The 19,885-nt window shown below is 43.7% G+C and overlaps 2 protein-coding genes across 5 annotated transcripts in view; one reads left to right on the top strand and one right to left on the bottom strand.

The window, feature by feature from the left end:
* The window catches only part of LOC126419088 (cell cycle checkpoint protein RAD1-like), a 114,592-nt gene that overhangs the window by 86,988 nt on the left and 7,719 nt on the right, over positions 1–19,885 (bottom strand). For 2 of the 4 annotated variants that reach the window (XM_050086179.1, XM_050086178.1), the window contains exons 1-4: positions 17,423–17,583; positions 17,095–17,193; positions 16,879–17,015; positions 2,721–2,955 (exon numbers count right to left, since the gene is read on the bottom strand). In XM_050086179.1, coding sequence (XP_049942136.1) covers positions 2,721–2,955; positions 16,879–17,015; positions 17,095–17,193; positions 17,423–17,533 — 582 coding nt within the window. In that variant the 5' untranslated portion in view covers positions 17,534–17,583. The other 2 variants (XM_050086180.1, XM_050086181.1) reach the window with 2 other exon arrangements.
* Positions 17,624–19,885, top strand: part of LOC126419086 (uncharacterized) — a 91,686-nt gene continuing 89,424 nt past the window's right edge. Inside the window, exon 1 of the mRNA XM_050086175.1 lies at positions 17,624–17,743. Coding sequence (XP_049942132.1) covers positions 17,737–17,743 — 7 coding nt within the window. The 5' untranslated portion in view covers positions 17,624–17,736. The remainder of the gene's footprint in view (positions 17,744–19,885) is intronic.

Below are 19,885 nucleotides of genomic sequence, written 5' to 3'. Positions count from 1 at the left end.
CTGACATCATTTTCCAACATCTTGAGAAGGTGATGTTTTCTAGGATAGTACCTCATTTGAGCAACAATAATACCTTCAGCAAAACCTAGTTTGGATTTCAGAAGAGTTTCTGTACTAAGAATGGCATTTACATTATCACCCACCAAATTTTACAAACACCGAATAACAAAACTGTGCTTGTTGGTATTTTATGTGACCTGTCTAAGACATTTGACTGTGTGAATCACAATATTCTCCTAAATAAATTGAAGTTTCAAGGGATCGATGATACAGCAAACCAACGATTATGCCATATCCAACCAAAAGAACGCAGAAATCTGTACTCAGCAATTCAACCAATGTAGTATGGTGACATTATTCTAGCTGGGTAGAAATCACCTATGGGGTTCCCGAAGGCTCAATCTTAGGTCCACTACTGTTTCTCATATACGTAAATGATTTTCCTCCTAATACACAACAAGCAGAATTAGTTATTTTTGCAGAAGACACTAGCATTGGAATCAATAGAAAAACAGAAGAAATGGTAAACAAAGTTCTAAAAAGTATCATTGACTGGTTTTCTGCAAATGGCCTCTCCCTCAATTTTAAAAAGACGCAACATAGTCATTTCTCACATCTAAAGGGACTACACCAATGATAAATTGTACATGTGGTGATGAAATAATACACTGGGTGGAAACTTTGAAATTCTTAGGTGTCTATTTAGATAAGAAATGAAACTGGAAGAAGCAAATTCTGGTACTCCTAAAACAACTTAGCTTAGCCACATTTGCACTTAGAATCACTGCAAATCCAGGGGAGAGATAAATCAGTAACTTGACATATTTTTGTTCAGTAATGTCATACAGAATAAGGTTCTGAGGGAATGAATTCATCTTTAAGAAAGAAAGAGTCTACATTGTTCAAAAACACGCTGTATAAAAAAATGTGCTCACCCATGTTCATCTTTCAGGCATCTGTTTAAAGTGCTGACATTCTGACTATTGCTTAACACTATATTTCTCCCTCATGAGGTTTTTTGTAAATAATCCACTGCAGTTCAAAAGGAACAATGATCTACATAATTGCAATACCACAAGGAAAATGACATTCATTACTTCGCATTTAGGTTGTCTTTAGCACAAAAAAGGGTTCACAACACTGCAACTAAAATTTTTGATCACTTACCCGGTGATATAGACTGTCTAATAGACAGCAAAGTAAAATTTGAAAACAAAATTGAAAAATTTTCTTCTTCTACTCCATAGATGAACTGCCATTATTGTAATGTTTAAAAGGTAATGGGTAGGAATTACTAATTCATATCTGTATAAAAGAAAACACCTTATAAATGTTCAGCATGTAGCCACATTTAGAAATCAATTTGCGATGTGAATTTACAATGACTCATTCCACATTATTATGATTTATCATGCAAAATGATCCATGTAACATGAAACTAACTAACAAACAGCTGCTTATATATCACAGAAGAAGTATTGAATAAAAATAATTAATTATTTTTACAGAGCCCCCCCCCCCCCCCCCCACACACACACACCAGATGACTGGATGATAGGCAATACAAACTGCATATGAACACTACAGAGAGCCTACGCTATGTTGCCACTCTAACAAAAGTGATCTATCACACAAAGACATTGAAATACATGTGTGTTTTCCTCTGTTAATATGTGCAATTCAACTTAATAACATTCATTGTAAATGTGATCTAAAGAACAATTAACAAACACTTGTCCCTGTGAACTTTGAAGTCATACCCTGGGTTATGGTCTTTCAAAAAACCTCCCAAGTTGAATTCAGGCATTTTTTATTACAAAATAAACTGAGAGATACGCAACTTAAATACAAAAGAGGCTTCTTGGTATTAAAAAGACACCATAGTGACACAGTCCTTAAGAAATCATTACAGTAAGTCTATTGAAGCAGAAGCCTTCAAGACCTGTATGACTAAACTGCAGCATAATTAATGCTTATAAGGGCCAGATTGTTTGGGCTTTTGTCTGCATAATGTTTCAAATACTAGACATATAACTGAAAACAAATGCAACATGAAAGAAAATATGCCACATCTGATTATAAATCCACACTCTACTGCATTTATATTCTGTGACTTCATAAACATACATAAGAATGTGTTTTAAAGAGTTAAATAAAAACTAATTTGTATTGTGTTCATGTTGATAAGAACATCAGCTTATAGGACACCCATTACAAATTGTGCTACGAAAATTATGACAGTTTCCCCATATGAAATATAAGCTGTCTCTTTCTTCAGAGTTCAGCTGAATCTTATGAGCATTCACATTAGATCACTATTTACATTCATCATCAGAATTTTTTAAGCAAGTAAATTTTAAGAAGTTGAAAGAAAAAAACCTCTAAACTCATTTAAATTATTATATTATCTTAATTATAAACTATATGTGTATGCCCATAATATGCTCTGTGTGTGTGTGTGTGTGTGTGTGTGTGTGTGTGTGTGTGTGTGTGTACTCGAGAAGGAGGTCTTTTGGTTGAATGGCTTAATGTATAACAGTCTTTTTACTGTGTCTGCCTGAAACTCAATATCTCCTCTATATGGTGAGTTCCACTCTATCCTTTTCGTAATATCGTCGTTATTTCAAACAGGAATATCCACTGCTTGATCAACACAGAAATTAATAAGAGGCATATGGTGTCTTAAAATGTGGTGGAAGTGAAATTCCATTTGTTATTACCTTTGTATCACCCGCATTACCAGTTGTAGCAAGACGGAAGTAGGGAGGATCAGGTGACAATAAAACTTCAACAAATTCACTAGTCGAGTCCAATTCAGTTAGAACATCTTTCATGTTATCAGCTCTAGCTATCACTTTGTTTAGTACATGTGCATTTTCAATATCAAAATCCAACATTTCTTCTGGTTCCTGGGTACGAATGCTACAATCTGTCACAACTCCATCCTCTTCTAATCTGAAAGTGGAAACTTCCACAGTAACTTGTTTTTTCTTATTTTTAACATTCATACAGATTTCTTTAACTTATAAATCAATGTTCAAGACATTATGATGAAATTGACAGTAAAATAATTAAATGCTGTACAACTGAACTTTGTGATGGATATTTTCATACTCATACTTTCACAGGGTTATTTTAAACACACTATTGTAAAGCCGCTTCACAAAAAAAGGAGCCAAAATGTTAGTAAAAAATTACTTACACATTCCATTTTTTCAAAACAGTTTGAAATTATGAACAACATACTTTGCAAATACCTAGTACAGGAAAACATGCATACAAGCAAACAGTTTGGATTTCAAAAAGGACTATCAACTGACAGATTATATTAATAATCATGATGGGATTACATAGTTTCTTCCATAACACGAGTAACAAAATAAGACGGTTGCATTCCCTGGCTGAAAATAGGTATAAAGGCACTCAGTGTCTTCTTGTGTTATTGCACTGTTAGTACTTTTTCCAACCTCCATTCTTCCTAATTATCTAAACAAATTCTCTTTGGCATTGATTTTGTTAGATTTGTTGTTCTTGCAGTGAAATTATTGCCCACTCTTTGCATATTCCACTTTTCAGCTTACTTATGGATACGAATTGCCTTCCATTGTGATAAACACAATTTGCAAGTATTCCCCAAATGTTCTCCACAGGGTTCAAATCCGGACTATGTGCAGGCCAGGACAAGATTTCTATAGCTTTATCTTCAAACCGCATTTTGGTTCTAGTGCACAGATGCATTATCTTGTTGAAATATTAGACTATCGCCCCTCAGGTCCTCGTACATTCTAACCAGTTCTGTCTCTGGTACCTCACTGAAAATGTTAGAACTCATTCTAGTTTTCAGACAAGCAGTGCTTGATTTATCTTTCATGCAGAAGGCTGCCCAAATCATTCATCAACTAAATGCCAGCTCATTCTCACCTGCTGCTGCTCTGTTCTCAGGCCCTGTCAATAATTCTGAAATCCATCCGGATCATCTAAATTAAACTACTTCTCATCACTGACACTACTTTATCACATTCTGACAAACTCTGTCATGCATGTCTGGCAGATATTGGCAATTGCACATCAGCAACAAGCTGAGAAGGATAATGATTTGCGGCCAGGGGTTGTCACAAGTTTCCCCGAGTGAAATTCTCTGATATTTCCCTGATTTCCAGACAAGTTTTAGCATTTTTCCCTGACAAATTTTGAGATCTCAAGGTAAATAAAGACATAAGTTGACAAAAAAATGAAAGGACTTCTGTACTTCTCCTCTCCCCCCCCCCCCCCCCCCTCTTTCTGTTCTGTATTGATGTAGGACACAAAAACAACCAGGGTCATAATGTCAATCCCCAACAACAGAAGAGAAGATAGCTAAAAACAGGGACATGGAGAAAGGTCTATAAAATATGCACTAGAGAAATGGAGGACCAGACCTAAAAATTAAATGGCCTTCGCGGTACTGCTATGACGGATAAAAAGTAAAACGCAGTCGACAGCCCGTGCGTCATTCGCTAAAACGGCCAATAACTCAGACAGCAAACGCCAACAGGAACATAACTGGACAAAAAAAGGGCATTCCATCAGGAAATGGCAGAAGTTAGAAGTTGGGCGCATGGTGCACAAAGTGGGGGAGAGTGCCACTTAACAAATAGCGATGGCTAAAAAGGCAGTGCCCAATGCGCAACTTAGTTAAAATGGTGAGGGCAAGAGGAGGTCATCCAAGCTGCTGGGAAAGGCTTAATAACCTGAAGTTTATTCCCATGAAGGGAGGACCAGTGGTGATGCCACAGCCACACCACCTCCTGACAGACGGCAATACAGAGATCATCAGAAGGAATGTAAGAACTAGTGGGTTGAGGTACAAGGACTGCAGCCTTGGCAACAGGGTCAGCAGCCTCGTTTCCCGTCAGACCGACATGACCAGGAATCCACATAAACATCACAGTGGCTCTATAGAATGAACAAGTACAAGCTTTCCTGGACCCATTGCACTACGAGATGGACAGTGAACAGTGCACAGAGGCTTTGAAGGGTGCTGATAGTCCGAGCAGATGACACAATTGAAAAGCCTGTGTTCACCGGATGTACTCTGTAGCTTGATATTCTCCGAAGAGCTCTGCTGCAAATACTGAACAGTGTCCCAGAAGCTGATACCAAAAAATGTAGGCACCAATGATGAAGGCACACCTGACACCATGGTCAGTCCAAGAGCCATCAGTGAACACAAAGGTGTTATCACGAAATTCCACGAGAAGGTTGTGAATCTGAAGGCGATAGAGCAAGGCTGGTATAGTGTCCTTAGGAAGCGAATTAAGGCCAAGGTGAACGCAGTCCGCAGCATACAGCCAAGGTGGTGAACAGTTCACATCCACCAGAAAGTTGCAGGGAGCTTGAAGTTAACCTGCTGGATCAAGAGCCGAAAGTGAACGCAAGTAGGCAACAGAGAAGAGGGGCACACCCCATACTGGCACTTCCAGTACGTCATCGAAGAAGGAGGCATAGGATGGGTGGCCATGGCAGACATATGGCATGCATACCTGCTGAGGAGAAAGTCACGGTGGTAGTTCAGCGGCTTATGCATATAGACTCTCAACCAGGCTAGTGTAAAAGGCGCCAGTGGCCAAACGGATGCCATGATAGCGGATAGTATTGAGACGGTGTAAGAGGGACGGTCATGCACATGCGTAAACAAAGCACCCAATAGTCCAGTTTCGAACAGGCAAGGGACTGTTACAAACAGTGGACAGTAGTTCGATCTGCACCCTGGGAAGTACCATTGAGGGACCATGTACAGCAGGCTGCCAGGTAAGACTTGTAGGAGGAGCAAGAGTGTTTCCCATCAAGCAGGAGCCCGAAGAATTTCATAGTTTCAAAGAACGGAAGGGCAACAGGCCCAAGATGTAAAACGTGGTGGGGGAAACCATTTACACTGCCAGAAATTCAATGACAGTTTTGTCAGTGTAAAAACGAAAGCTATTGTCAATGCACCAAGAGTAAAGGCGATCAATATACTGCTGAAGAGGCTGCTTAGTGAGACAGGTCTGTGGAGAACTGCAACAAGTGGCAAAATCGTGAACAAAATGGGAGCCGGAGATGCCCGGCGGGAGATAGGCCATTATAGGGTTAATGGCGATAGCAAAGAGGATGACACTCAGGACGGAACCCTGAGGCACACCATTTTCCTGGATAAAGGTGTCTGACAAAGCAGTACCCAAACGTACCTTGAAAACTCTGTCTTTTAAAAATTCCTCAAGGAAATGGGGCAGGTGACCAAGGAAGCCCCACGTGTAGAGAGTATGGAGGATACCAGTCCTACAGCAAGTGCCTTAGGCTTTCTCCAAATTGAAAAACATGGCCACAGTCTGGGATTTCCACAAAAAACGAATCATGACATGGGTGGACAAAGGGACAATATGGTCAACTGGAGAATGGCGTGCTTGAAATCCGCACTGTGTAGTGGTTAGTAAATTGCGAGACTCTAGTCACTATACCGGCCGGGCATGGATCATACCAGCTTGCAAACACAGCTGGAGAGATGGAGTGGTAGCCAGAAGGAAGGTGTTTGTCCTTACCGGGCTTAGGTATGGGTGTGACAGTGGCTTCATGCCAGCATTTGGGAAAATTGCCCTCTGCCCAGATGAGGTTGTACATATTAAGCAGAAAGTGCTTGCCTGCAAGAGAAACATGCTGCAATATCTGAATGCGAACAGTGTCTGTCCCTGGGCCAGAGGAACTGGTTTTTTTTTTTTTTTTTTTTTTTTTTTTTTGTGTTGGTTTTAAGGGCGCTCAACTGCTGGGGTCATTGGCGCCCAGTCACTGTTGTTAGAGCACATGGAATCTGTTAAAACTCAAGGGGATGGGGGTCACCAGAAGGACCTGACAAAGATGCAGATAAAATAAGTAAAAAGGTTAAATGTCTTTGGACAAGCCAGTTAAAGTTATAAAACGCAGAATACGAGCAGCTGCTCGAGCGTCATCAGCTAAAACATCCGGTAAAGTAGATGGCAGGGACAGGACAACACGAAATTGACTAAAACGGGGACACGACAATAAAACATGGCGCACTGTTAATGCCTGACCACAAGGGCACTGCGGGGCTGGGTCACCGGAGAGCAGGTAGCGGTGGCTAAACCGGCAATGCCCAATCCGCAACCTGGTCAGAAGGACCTCCTCGCGCCGAGATGGTCGGGAGGATGTTGTCCAAGCAGTTGGGAGCGGTTTTACTGTCCGGAGCTTGTTTCCTTGGAGGGATGACCAAGCATCCCACCACAACGACACAAGCCTCTTACATACATCCCCACGAACGTCAGATGACGGGACACAACAGGAGGCTGGCCGAGGCAGGAGGACTGCAGCCTTGGCTGCAGCATCCGCAGCCTCATTCCCTGGCACTCCTACATGTCCGGGAACCCACAGAAAGCTGACAGAACCACCATTATCAGCGAAAGAATGGAGGGACTGCTGTATCCGTTGAATCAAGGGATGGACCGGATAGGGAGCTCCAAGGCTCTGAAGAGCACTGAGTGAGTCAGAGCAGAGTACGTACGAGGAATGGCGGTGGCGACGGGCATACTGAACGGCCTGATGGAGAGCAAAAAGCTCGGCCGTAAAGCTGGAACATTGGTCGAGGAGCCGGTATTTAAAGGTGGCGGCCCCGACGACAAAGGCACAGCCGACACCATCGTCAGTTTTGGAGCCATCGGTGTAAATAAAGGTGTGACCGGCAGGCGAGCACAAAGTTCGACAAACCGTGAGCAATACACTGCAGCCGGAGTACCCTCCTTTGGGAGTGAGCTGAGGTCGAGATAAATATGAACCGGAGCCTGGAGCCAAGGTGGTGTCGGGCTCTCACCCTCTCTGAAGGTGGTAGGGGGGCAAAATCCAATTGTCGAAGCAGGCGACGGAAGCGGACTCCGGGGGGCAGCAGGGCAGAGACATACAACCCGTACTGACGGTCGAGAGAATCGGCGAAGAAGGACTTATAAGAGGGGTGGTCGGGCATAGACAACAGCCGGCAGGCATACCGACACAGCAGTACGTCGCGCCGGTAGGTCAATGGTAACTCTGCAGCTTCAGCATAAAGACTCTCGACAGGACTAGTGTAGAAGGCTCCGGTCGCAAGACGTACCCCCGATGGTGGATGGAGTTGAGCCGGCGTAAGAGGGATGGCCGAGCGGACGAGTAGACGAAGCTCCCATAATCCAGCTTCGATCGGACTATGGACCGATACAAGCGAAGCAGGACAGTGCGATCCGCTCCCCAAGATGAACCGCTAAGAACTCTGCGGACATTAAGGGAACGTGTACAACGGGCCGCCAAATAAGAGACATGTGGAGACCAACACAGTTTCCTGTCCAACGTGAGCCCTAGAAACTTAGTTGTGTCCACGAATGGGAGAACAACGGGACTGAGATGTAAGGATGGCGGAAGGAACGCTTTATATCGCCAAAAGTTGATACAAACCGTCTTCTCTTCAGAGAACCGGAAGCCATTTGCCACACTCCATGAGTAGAGGCTGTCTAGACAACGCTGAAGGCAGCGCTCCAGGAGGCATGTTCGCTGGGCACTGCAGTAGATCGCGAAGTCATCGACAAAGAGAGAGCCTGAGACATTAGGTGGAATGCAATCCATAATTGGATTGATTGCGATGGCAAAAAGGGCCACGCTCAAGACGGAGCCCTGAGGCACTCCGTTCTCCTGGAGGAAGACGTCGGACAATACAGAACCCACACGTACCCTAAACTTTCGATCCGTTAAAAAGGAATCAATAAAAAGGGGCAGGCGACCGCGTAGGCCCCACCTGTGCATAGTGCGGAGGATACCTCCTCTCCAACAGGTATCATAAGCCTTCTCCAAGTCGAAGAACACGGCTACCGTTTGGCGCCTTCACAAAAAGTTGTTCATGATGAATGTCGACAAGGTCACAAGGTGGTCAACAGCGGAGCGGCGGCGACGAAAGCCGCATTGGACATTAGTAAGTAGTCGTCGAGATTCAAGAATCCAGACTAACCGATCATTAACCATGCGCTCCATCACCTTACAGACACAGCTTGTAAGAGAAATGGGGCGGTAACTAGAAGGAAGGTGTCTATCCTTCCCGAGTTTGGGTATAGGAACAACAACGGCGTCACGCCAACGCCTGGGGACTTGACCTTCGGTCCAGACGCGATTGTAGGTACGAAGAAGGAAGCTTTTGCTCGCCGGAGAAAGGTGTGCCAGCATCTGAATGTGAATGGCATCTGGTCCCGGAGCAGAGGATCGGAACAGTGCAAGCGCACGTTCGAGTTCCCGCATAGTAAAGGGGGCATTATAAGTTTCCAGATTCAGCGAGTGGAAGGAAGGTCGCCGAGCCTCTTCTGCCTCTTTCCTGGGAAGGAAGGCAGGGTGGTAATGGGCGGAGCTTGAAACCTCCGCGAAAAAGCGGCCAAAGGCGTTGGAGACAGCCACAGGATCAACAAGGACCTCATTACCTGAGGTCAGGCCAGGTACCGAGGAGTGGGCCTTAATGCCCGACAGCCGGCGCAGGCTACCCCAAACGACGGAAGAGGGAGTAAAACTGTTAAAGGAGCTGGTGAAAGAGGCCCAACAAGCTTTTTTGCTGTCTTTGATGATTCTACGGCATTGCGCTCGGAGTCGTTTGTATGCAATACAATTCGCCAACGTAGGATGGCGGCGAAAGGTGCGTAAAGCACGTCGTCGAGCACGGATAGCGTCCCTACAAGCCTCGTTCCACCAGGGGACGGAAACGCGACGTGAAGAAGAAGTAGTACGAGGAATGGAACGTTCAGCAGCATTGATAATAACAGCTGTGAGGTATTCGACCTGACTGTCACAACTGGGAAAATCGTGGTCCGGAAAGGTCGCCAGGGAGGAGTAAAGTCCCCAGTCAGCTTTCAGTATGTTCCAGCTCGAAGGACTTGGGGATGGGGTGTGGTGCAGGAGACGAACGACACAGGGGAAGTGGTCGCTCGAATAGGTGTCAGAAAGGACATACCACTCGAACCGACGGGCAAGAGTGGTAGAACAGATCGAGAGATCCAAGTGGGAGTAGGTATGAGTAGAGTCCGAGAGGAAAGTCGGGGCGCCGGTATTGAGGCAGACAAGATTGAGATGGTTGAAGACATCCGCCAAGAGTGAGCCTCTTTGACAGGATGCAGGAGAGCCCCAAAGGGGATGATGGGCATTGAAGTCGCCAAACAATAAGAACGGCGGGGGAAGCTGAACGATCAGGTGCATCATGTCAGCCCGACTAACAGCAGATGACGGTGGAGTGTAGATGGTACAAACTGAAAAAGTAAAAGCAGAAAGAGTAATGCGGACAGCTATTGCTTGGAGTGGGGTTTTCAATGGGATGGGATGGTAATAGACATCGTCCCGAACGAGCAACATGACCCCACCATGAGCTGGGATACCGTCCACAGGGGTGAGGTCATACCACTCCGAGGTATAGCGGGTAAAGGCAATACGGTCAGTTGGGCGCAACTTGGTTTCCTGGAGACCAAGGACGAGCGGACAGTGCAGGCGGAGGAGCAGTTGTAATTCCTCCCGATTAGATCGAATACCTCTTATGTTCCAATGAAACAACGCCATCGCTAGTCAAAAAGTTGGGGGAACGAGACGGGGGAAGAGCTGGTCACCTCGACGGCCGCGGAGGGCGAGGTTGCGAGGGAACAACGTTACAACCGACGGGAGGCGGATCCGGTTCCATCGACTCGTTGCCAGCTGCGGCCGCTGTCCCTGGTTGTGTAGGAGGGGCCGCATCATTTGCCGATGAAAGGCCGGCGGAGCGCCTGGCAGCAGAGCGTCCCGGCGAAACTGAGGACGGCCGGGAGCAGCGACTCACGGATGAAGCGTCAGACGAAACGTGCCGGGGTGGAGAGGGGGATAGAGACTTCTTCTTGGAGGCCTTCTTGGAAGGCCGAGGAGGCACAGGGATGGTGGGCTGGACCCGAAGAAGGTCCTCACGCGCGGGGTCCGTTTTGGAACGCCGGACCTCGGAAGCTGGGGTCCGGAACGTTTCCCCGATGGTCGCCTGAGAAGAGCACCTCAGAATAAGAGAGCCGATCCAAAGTTTTGATTTCTTGTATCTTCTTCTCCTTCTGATAGGCGGGGCTGTCTGAGGATCTAGGCGAGTGGACGCCAGGACAATTAATGCACCGAGGTGGTGGGGTGCATGTATGTTCCTCGCGAAGAGGACGTCCACAATCGCCACAAAGGGGCTCAGCCTCACACCGTGACGACATGTGCCCAAAGCGCAAACACCTAAAACAGCGCATAGGAGGCGGGACGTAAGGTCGCACGTCACACCGGTAGCACATCACCTTTACCTTCTCCGGGAGAACGTCCCCCTCGATGCGACGGTCTTTGGGGCCGCGCTGGACTCGCCGAACGAAATGCACGCCTCGGCGCTCCAGGTTGGCCCTGAGCTCCTCATCAGATTGTAGCAGGAGGTCACGATGAAAAATAACCCCCTGCGTCCTATTTAGTGCCAGATGTGGGACAATGGATACTGCGATGTCCCCTAGGCGGTCGCACGCCTGGAGCGCCGCCGACTGTGTGGCGGAGGTGGTCTTGATAAGGACGGACCCTGAACGCATCTTGCTGAGAGCCTCGATTTCCCCGAAGATGTCCTCAATGTGCTGAACAAAGAACATGGGCTTGGAGGTGGCGAATGTCCCCCAATCGGTTCGAGAACAGACCAAATAGCGGGGGAAGTACTTCGCCCCAAGCCGGCGGGCCTGTCCCTCCTCCCATGGAGTGGCCAAGGGGGAAAGGGCAGGAGAACCAGGACTAGAAACGGTACCTTTTCTTTTGAAAGACTCGGCCGCAGAGCGACTTGATACGTGTTGACGTTTCATCTGCGAAACGTCCGCCCCGATACCACCCACTCCGACCAGGGGCTCTCCCCACGGGCGCCACCCAGCCGCAGCAAGGGCCACCTGGCAGGATGACCATTGCCGGGAGTCCTGATGCCCCAAGGAGACGGGCATCTACTCCTTGGCCGACGTGGGGAGGGTGCAGCTCAGGTATCGGCAGTACGATCCCTGTGTTGTCAGGGGGCTACAGCCTAGAGGGTACATGACGACCCCACCACAACGGGCTGGCTACCGTGCTGGATTTCTGGTGCCATGGAAAGTCCATCATGATCGCTGGGGCAGATGGAGATGCACTATGGGCGTAACTTGGACAACCCATCAGGCGTTTAGGCCCAATTTGAGGAATAGTGGGTATGGTTACAACGCTGGTGCAATGCTGAGTGCCAAGGTCTTAGTGCACTTAGGACCAGTGGTACACCACGTAAGGTGTCCTTCCCCAAAAGGCTCGTACTTCTGTAGAATTTTGAAAAATGGAGGTCAAACCCCAAGGGGGACCATCACATGGAAGGCCGAAACGGTGGAAACTCCTTTTAGTCGCCTCGTACGACAGGCAGGAATACCTCGGGCCTATTCTTACTCCGGACCCGCAGGGGGTAGAGGATCTGGATGAAATGATTGCATGATCTAGCTACCTCATAGTAAAGGTGGCATTGTAACACTCATGATTCTGAGATGAGAAGGGTATTGCATGAGCTGCCTCAAATCGTTTCCAATGGAGGAAGAGAGGGGGATAGTTAGAGGAGCTCAAAATTTCCGCAAAATGGTGGCCAAAGGTGTTGGTGATAGCAATAGGGTTGACGATGGCATCGTCTGCTACTGTCAGGCCGAAAACTGGGGAATAGATCTAGGTCCCAGAAAGCCATCGGCTAGCTTTTTATGTTATCCTGAAGACTGCGATGACACTGGTCACGTATCTGTTTATAATGGAAGCAGTTTGCCATCATAGGATGATGGTTACAAATGTGGAGAGCACGTCTCCACGCGCGAATTGCATCGCGGCACGCCTCAGTCCACCAAGGGACGGGGAAACAGCCTGTTAAAGAGGAAGTACAAGGAACGGAACACTCTGCGGCGAAAAGGATTATGTTTGTAAGATATTCTACCTGGTCATCACAACTGGGGAAATGGTGTCCGTCAAAGGCCACCAGGGAGGAGTAAAGCCTCCAGTCGGCCTTAGTAAGCTGCGATTTGAGTGTACACTAAGGTGAGGTAGGAGTCAGTAAACAGATAGCATATGGGAAATGGTCACTCGAGCAGATGACAGAAAGAACAGACCACTCAAGATAATGAGCAAGATGAGAAGTGCAGAAGGGTAGGTCCAAATGGGAATAGGTGCACGATGAGTCTGATAGGAATGTGGGTGCTCCTTTGTTAACGCACAAAAGATTAAGTTGACTATGAAGGTCAGCCAAGAGCGCACCTCTCCGAAAGGTTCTGGGAGAACCACAAATGGGACGGTGTGCATTAAAGTCACCAAGCAGCAGGAATGGTTGAGGTAGCTGCCCAATAAGCTGGAGGAAGACAACCCTGGTGTCATCGAATGACAGAGGGATGAAAATGGTACAAAGGAAAAAGGTCAAGTGAGGAAAGGAAAAGACGAACTGCGACAGCTTGAGGATGGGTAGTAAGGGAGATGGGTTGACTATGAACATCATCCCGTATAAGCAGCTTGGCTCCCTCATGAGATGGAATGCCAAACTTGGGAGGAACATGAAAACAGACCAGCATGAAATGCAAAAGCTCAAAGCAGTCACACGGATGTGATTCTGTTTCCTGAAGGCAGAGTACATTTGTCAAGAAAATCTGTAAACTCTTTGGAACATTGTTAGCACCACAGAATGGATTAGTAGTAGGCATGCATCAGATGTGATAGGACGTGTTTTTACTTTTGACAATGACAATGGAATTTTTGGTTTTGTTGAAGTAGAAATTGTAAAGACGGTGTGAGATAGGAAAAAGTGAGAGAATAAAAATTACAGAAACTGAAATTACTGCCCAGGCAATACTTCAGCATTATGTACGTCAATTGGAACCATGAGAACATATAATACCAAAAATTTCAGCATTAAAAATCAGCCCCTAGACATGAAGAACAGGAGCCAACTACGAGAAAAGAAGATACATAAAAAATTTATTGTAAATCTTATTCCTCTGGAAGCTTATTGAAAGAGTTAATTATGAAGTCAGTGACAAACAACAAATGATATGAGGGAGGGGTAGATTACAGCCTGTACCAGGAGATGCATGGAAACCCTACCTGTCGATCCGGGGCTGGGAATTATGTGTTACCCAATCACCTGTTACGGGTCAGATGCATGGGCTGGCCTTCAGGAGCGCACAGGGAGGAAGAAGAAAAAAGAGAAGCCTCAAACGTCGAAGCGGAGGAAGGACAGTAGTTGAACGAAGAAAGGAAAAAGGAATGAAAAACAGTGATGAGACTGTTCTTATGTCAGCTAAGTGCAAAACACTCCCAAAAACACCTCAGATACGTTCCCCAAGGGAATGGAAAAAGAACAGCAAGACGATAGACATTCAGCAAGGGAACTGCAAAGGCTGGGCCCCTGGGTAGATTTCTCCCCCGTGTGAGCATAAATCTTAAGTCCTAACATTAACATCTTTTGTAATCAGCAGTTTTTAGAAGGAGAAAGCAAGACAAATGATGTATGTGTTCCATTAAGACCACTGTTGTTATATTATTTCAATAAAACAAAACTGATTTGTGACAAAAATATGGATTTCCTTGGAGTTGCAATACAGATTTAAAATGCCTTCATTGATTTCAGAAATAACCTTAGAAAAAAGTAGGCCTCTAGAAAGAAATGTATTAGGCAGGGAAGAATTGTGTAAACCAACACTGTGGATGACCACCAATAAAATGTTTGTTATACAATGTTCGTTATTATCAGTTATTAGTCACTGTGTTATGTCTATTATTTTACAGGTATTGTGTGATTTTTCTTCGAGAAACATGTGAATACATAGCATACAAACTGCTAGCGACTACCGTAATTTTCTTCTTCTTATTGTCCATACTTTCTAATATATAAATGATTTACGAAGTGCCAAAATGTACTAGAATAAATTAATTGTCTATAAAACGTTGCACTGTACTTGCGGTGAGACGGTCGCAATTCATGAAATCCAACACCCGTGGCCTCTGACCTGTTGAGGAGCACCGCAGTCCTGAGTCCTTGGATTAACCATAAAAATCCACTGCAATATGCCACACACAAATTGACCTAGACTGCAGGCAGATCGGTGAGACTAGATCTGATGGGCACGACTTACACATTAGTGGGAAGTAATGGGCTTCAGATCGGCAGGCTCAATCTGTTAGAGACACAGAAATGGCATGCAGTTTTGGCCCATTGTTGAAGTCCAGTTATTCACATGTCACATCATGTTGATGAAATGAGATCAACGAGATTTTTCCAGTGCTCTTTTTGCCCCCAATTTCTCCGATATTTCCCTGACACACTTGAAATTCCCTGATATTCTCCAATTTCCAGAACTTGTGGCCACCCTGGTGGCCCTTGCTTTGTGCCAAAGTAAACATTTCAATAAGTAGAAAATTTTCTGTTTTACGCATATTATCCGTTTTGTCCATATTGTGTGCCCAGTCTAATGAAATTATCAACCACTGTAGCTGAACAGTTCTACTTCTTAGAGATTTGATGATTAGAGTGTCCCATTTCCTTGTACAGGCCAATTTTTGCTTTTTTACCACTATGTGGCACCATCATAATTGTGGTTTATGTATACCACACGCACTGTCATTAATGGTGTCTGTTCCACATCTGCAGTAAAGGCATGTATATACACACTAACACTGCACAGAGTCGACTGCCTTTATACCGTCCGCAACCATATGGATTGTTGGCGTATTGTTGTACACTGTACTACTGACATTGAATGAGATACCACTTGACTGGATTTGTAAGTATACTGGATCTCATATCATTGCATCCAATGGATAATGTTAATTTTCCTTCAAATATCCATGCCTTTATACTATTTTCCACAACTGTGGTTAAAATAATAGCTACAGTTACAATATAATGAAGTAGTAGACACAATACATTCATGGCTTTTATGTTACGGGAATGCAAAAAGCAAAATGTATCAGGCCCATGCCAATCAGATAAGAGCAGCCACAGTACTTCTTAAAGAACTCCAAAACCTACAGAAGTAGGTTCCTCCAACATGATCTACCAGAAGCAGAAAGCATTAAGATCCTGGGATCAAAACTTTAATGGGAATCTCCAGCAAGAATCAATGAAAGTGCCTTAGTTTAGTGATTTTTCAGTACAAATGATAAATGCTGCAGGTGATTTAGAAATGAAGAAACATGTTAATTCTGCATATTTCCACTCATTTATCAGTTATGGAATAATTTTTGGGTGCAACTCAATTTACAGGGTCAGTATTTTCAGAATAAGGAACAGCACTATGAGAATTATATCTGGTGTTAATTCTATACCGTTCCACAGAATCCCCATCAATAAACATAAGTGTTTATTCATTAATATCTTTTTCCATTGCCAATATTTCTCAGAGTGATATGCATGGATACAACACTCGGACCTAAATAATTTTTACAAAGACTAAAGGGGATTAACATTATCCCAAATGAACTCTGATACATGAGAACACATATTTAATACATGTAATGTAGATACTGTAGGCCAGTGGTGCTCAAGATTGAATTAAAGAACTTACTCTTGAGCGCCTATTTCTGCTTCTTTAAAAAGTATCTCCATAGAAACTCTTAAATTAAATGTTTTAGGTTATTTTATTATTAGAAGTTTCACTTTTATATACAGGTAACAGTTTTTCATGATGTTTGAACATTTCAATGTACTGCAATTAAATTAAATAAAATGTAAATTTATAACTTCTTTAATAGTCCAGAGAACGTTATTTATGAGATACAAGTTATACAACCAATGCTTTCTATCCATAGGGGCCTCTCAATATGACTAATGTAATGTAATCCCATATTGTAAACAGTACTTACAGAAGGGTCAGAGGGAATCCGTATTTCCTATACGACATCTTCAAAGCTGTATTATGACTTCCAAATATATTAAGGCATTCAATTAGGATTGCTAGATTGATTTTCAATACGACTTGTTCTTCCGTCAATGTATATTCCTGGAGTTAATGGTTAGGTCTTGTAGTGAGCTTAGGAAAGATGTACACCACGAAACATTTCATACAAACAGATACATACCTCGAATACTTCTGCCTGTATAAATGCGCTCAACTGTACACACTTGCTATCCTCGACACTAACTTTGAGTCCTCTGTCAGTCATAAATATTATTGCATGCTGCAAACAAATCAAAATCTTAATTCACGTAACATATCAAATAACAGTTCAAGGAAAGTAATGGTATTTCCTGTTTCGAATTGTCTTCCAAAATTTTACACAGCTACATCATTTTCCGTAAACTGGTTTTCAAATCCACCAATGAGAAGTCGAATTATAGCAGTTTTTCTCAGGTATACAACAATGTTTTCGTTCGTATGTGTCCTACCAAACTATTAAATTCACTTACATCTTTGAAATGGATGGCTCTCAGTAGCATTACGAGATTCTTCACGCTGTCTAGACGGGCTGTGAAAACAAAATCTTCGTCAATTTCACCCTGCTGACTCCGCAAAGCCATTGTTATTTTTGCCACTCTGTTTTCATTTATACATCATCCCGCCACAATTCTACTCACTTGTTGATACTTCCATTCCCTGCCACTAGAGGCGCCTGAGTGTCAGTCAGCTGTCAAGATCTGTTGAAAAGCGGGACAAATATTTACATATTCAGCTATTTACTGTATACAGTGTGTGGTGGATTGTCTAATCTGGTGTGGAGGCAATGAGATGTAAGTTGAAAAGTAACCACTAAATCTCATATATTTGTAGTACATGAGTGAAAATGAAATGCCGTATATATCTACAACGAGATGAAATAGAAAGCCTACAAATATGTGCAAATGCTGGAGGACGGTTGTCAGGTATTCTTATGTGCAAAGTAGTTGGTGAAGGATATATGAATGCCGATGAAGTCAGTGCAGTTATACTAAAAGAAAAGTTCCAGAAGATGAAAGTTGTTTACCATTCTTGTTTTATTTCCTCTTTTTGTTCTTTTGCATTCAGTTAGTATTTCAACTGGACGAAGCTATATTTACAAGGCTGCGTTTGGCAGCCAAGTGTAATCCAGCTCTTGAATATATGACGTACAATGTATTAAACAAATTACAATAAGAAAACCACCATAAATGACAAGTCGATCAGTACACTATAGTCTCACTGGTTTACGTTTTCAATTTAATAGTAACAGATAGCTCATACCAAAATACACCAGCCCGTGGTTGCTCAGTTGGTAGGCTACCAGCACTGATAGTAAGTTCTCTAGGCATGAGCTAATTGCACTGTCATTACTTACCACGAGTGTTAATTTCACCGTGCACATACTGCAGTATCAACATTGAAGTCTTGAACAAACGAGCAAGCTGTGGCTTGCCAATTCATCACCATATGCTCTCTGACAGATATTAGCACATTCAGGTGTGCATGGCAACCTCTGTGGACCTTGGAGAAGTATGAGAGAGAGTGGTAGACGAATGTTTTAGTCAGGTCTTAATTTGTCAGGAAGCTCCTGAGTACAAATACCTGGGATAAACAAGAGTGTTTGATACCACCTGATGGCTTTGACCTGTGATGTCATATCAAGCCCTGAGATGCTACAAATATGATTTCAACTTGGCAACCAAGGACATTAGAAGTTGCCATGGTGAGAAAATACAAACCAGAAATATAGTATCTTATAAAATATTGAAGCTTACAGGACAACTGCTAGAAATTGGGTGCTTTGCATGGGGAGAAACTAAAATCTAAAATACCAACTGCAGAATGAAAATAATACAAAATTAATTACAAAAAGGAGGGAAAAACACTAAACAGGTGAAAACTAGCTATAACTAGAATAAAATCACTTTGAATAAAGTTCAGTAAAATCTTTTCGGTTTACAAGCTGCATCACTTTCTGAAACATCTCTTGACCCATACAGCTCAGCTTGAAAGACCGATACCAGAACAAAAATCCTAAAACTGGTAGCTCTACAAAAAACCAAAAGGCAAGAAAGATACACGCAGCAAAAAAATCACGAAAACGTACGAAGGGCTGTAGCAGCAGTACGAATTAACCTGTATAGCACACTTTGAATGACAGATCCCAATACCAAAAACCTAAAACTGATGAAAGGTGATACTGATGACACGGGTTGACCTACATAGCTCAAAGCAAGACAGAAATACATAGCGAAAAATCATGGAAATTAGCGAAAGGACATATCTACAGCATCAGCACAGCTTAAAACCCACTGGTTCTGTTAAGCAGAGGCCAAATCTTACACAGATGAAAGAACCTCCAACAACACCAAAAACCAAACTAACCATACACAAAATTCCCCATGAATGAGATGTTGAGAATCATAAATATGTAATGCAGAAAAATAAAGAACGAACAGTGGACAATACAATTCACCAAACAACTTAAAATCACAGAAACAATATGAACACATGCCTCAGTTTACATAAAACACTACCATATCTGAAAGAACTTCTTCCCAAACCCCCCTCTCATCACAATAAAGAAGGAATAAACAATCCCACCCCACCTCACCGATAATAATAATAAATAATAATAATAAAACTTCTCCACCAACAGGACTTATGAAGATGAGCCTATAAAACAGAAAACTGTCTTTTATTCCAATCAACAACAGATTTGAACGCCACCCAATAGCCTTCAAAAGTATTACCACAGGGCCCAGTATTATAGTCCTTAAATGCAGTATTATGGTTAAAAACAAGGTGTTCATATACCCTACTGCCAAATCCCTCATATAAAGGGAACCTGTCTGATGCGATAGTAAATCCATTTGACATGATATTAAACCCTTGTGACATGACAGTTCCCCCCCCCCCCCCCTCCTACTGTTAGATTTTCCTCTATTAAAGAA

The sequence above is a fragment of the Schistocerca serialis genome, chromosome 9, assembly GCF_023864345.2.
Source record: "Schistocerca serialis cubense isolate TAMUIC-IGC-003099 chromosome 9, iqSchSeri2.2, whole genome shotgun sequence".
NCBI classification, from domain to species: Eukaryota; Metazoa; Arthropoda; class Insecta; order Orthoptera; family Acrididae; genus Schistocerca; species Schistocerca serialis.
This window is presented reverse-complemented; position numbering and strand designations above follow the sequence as displayed.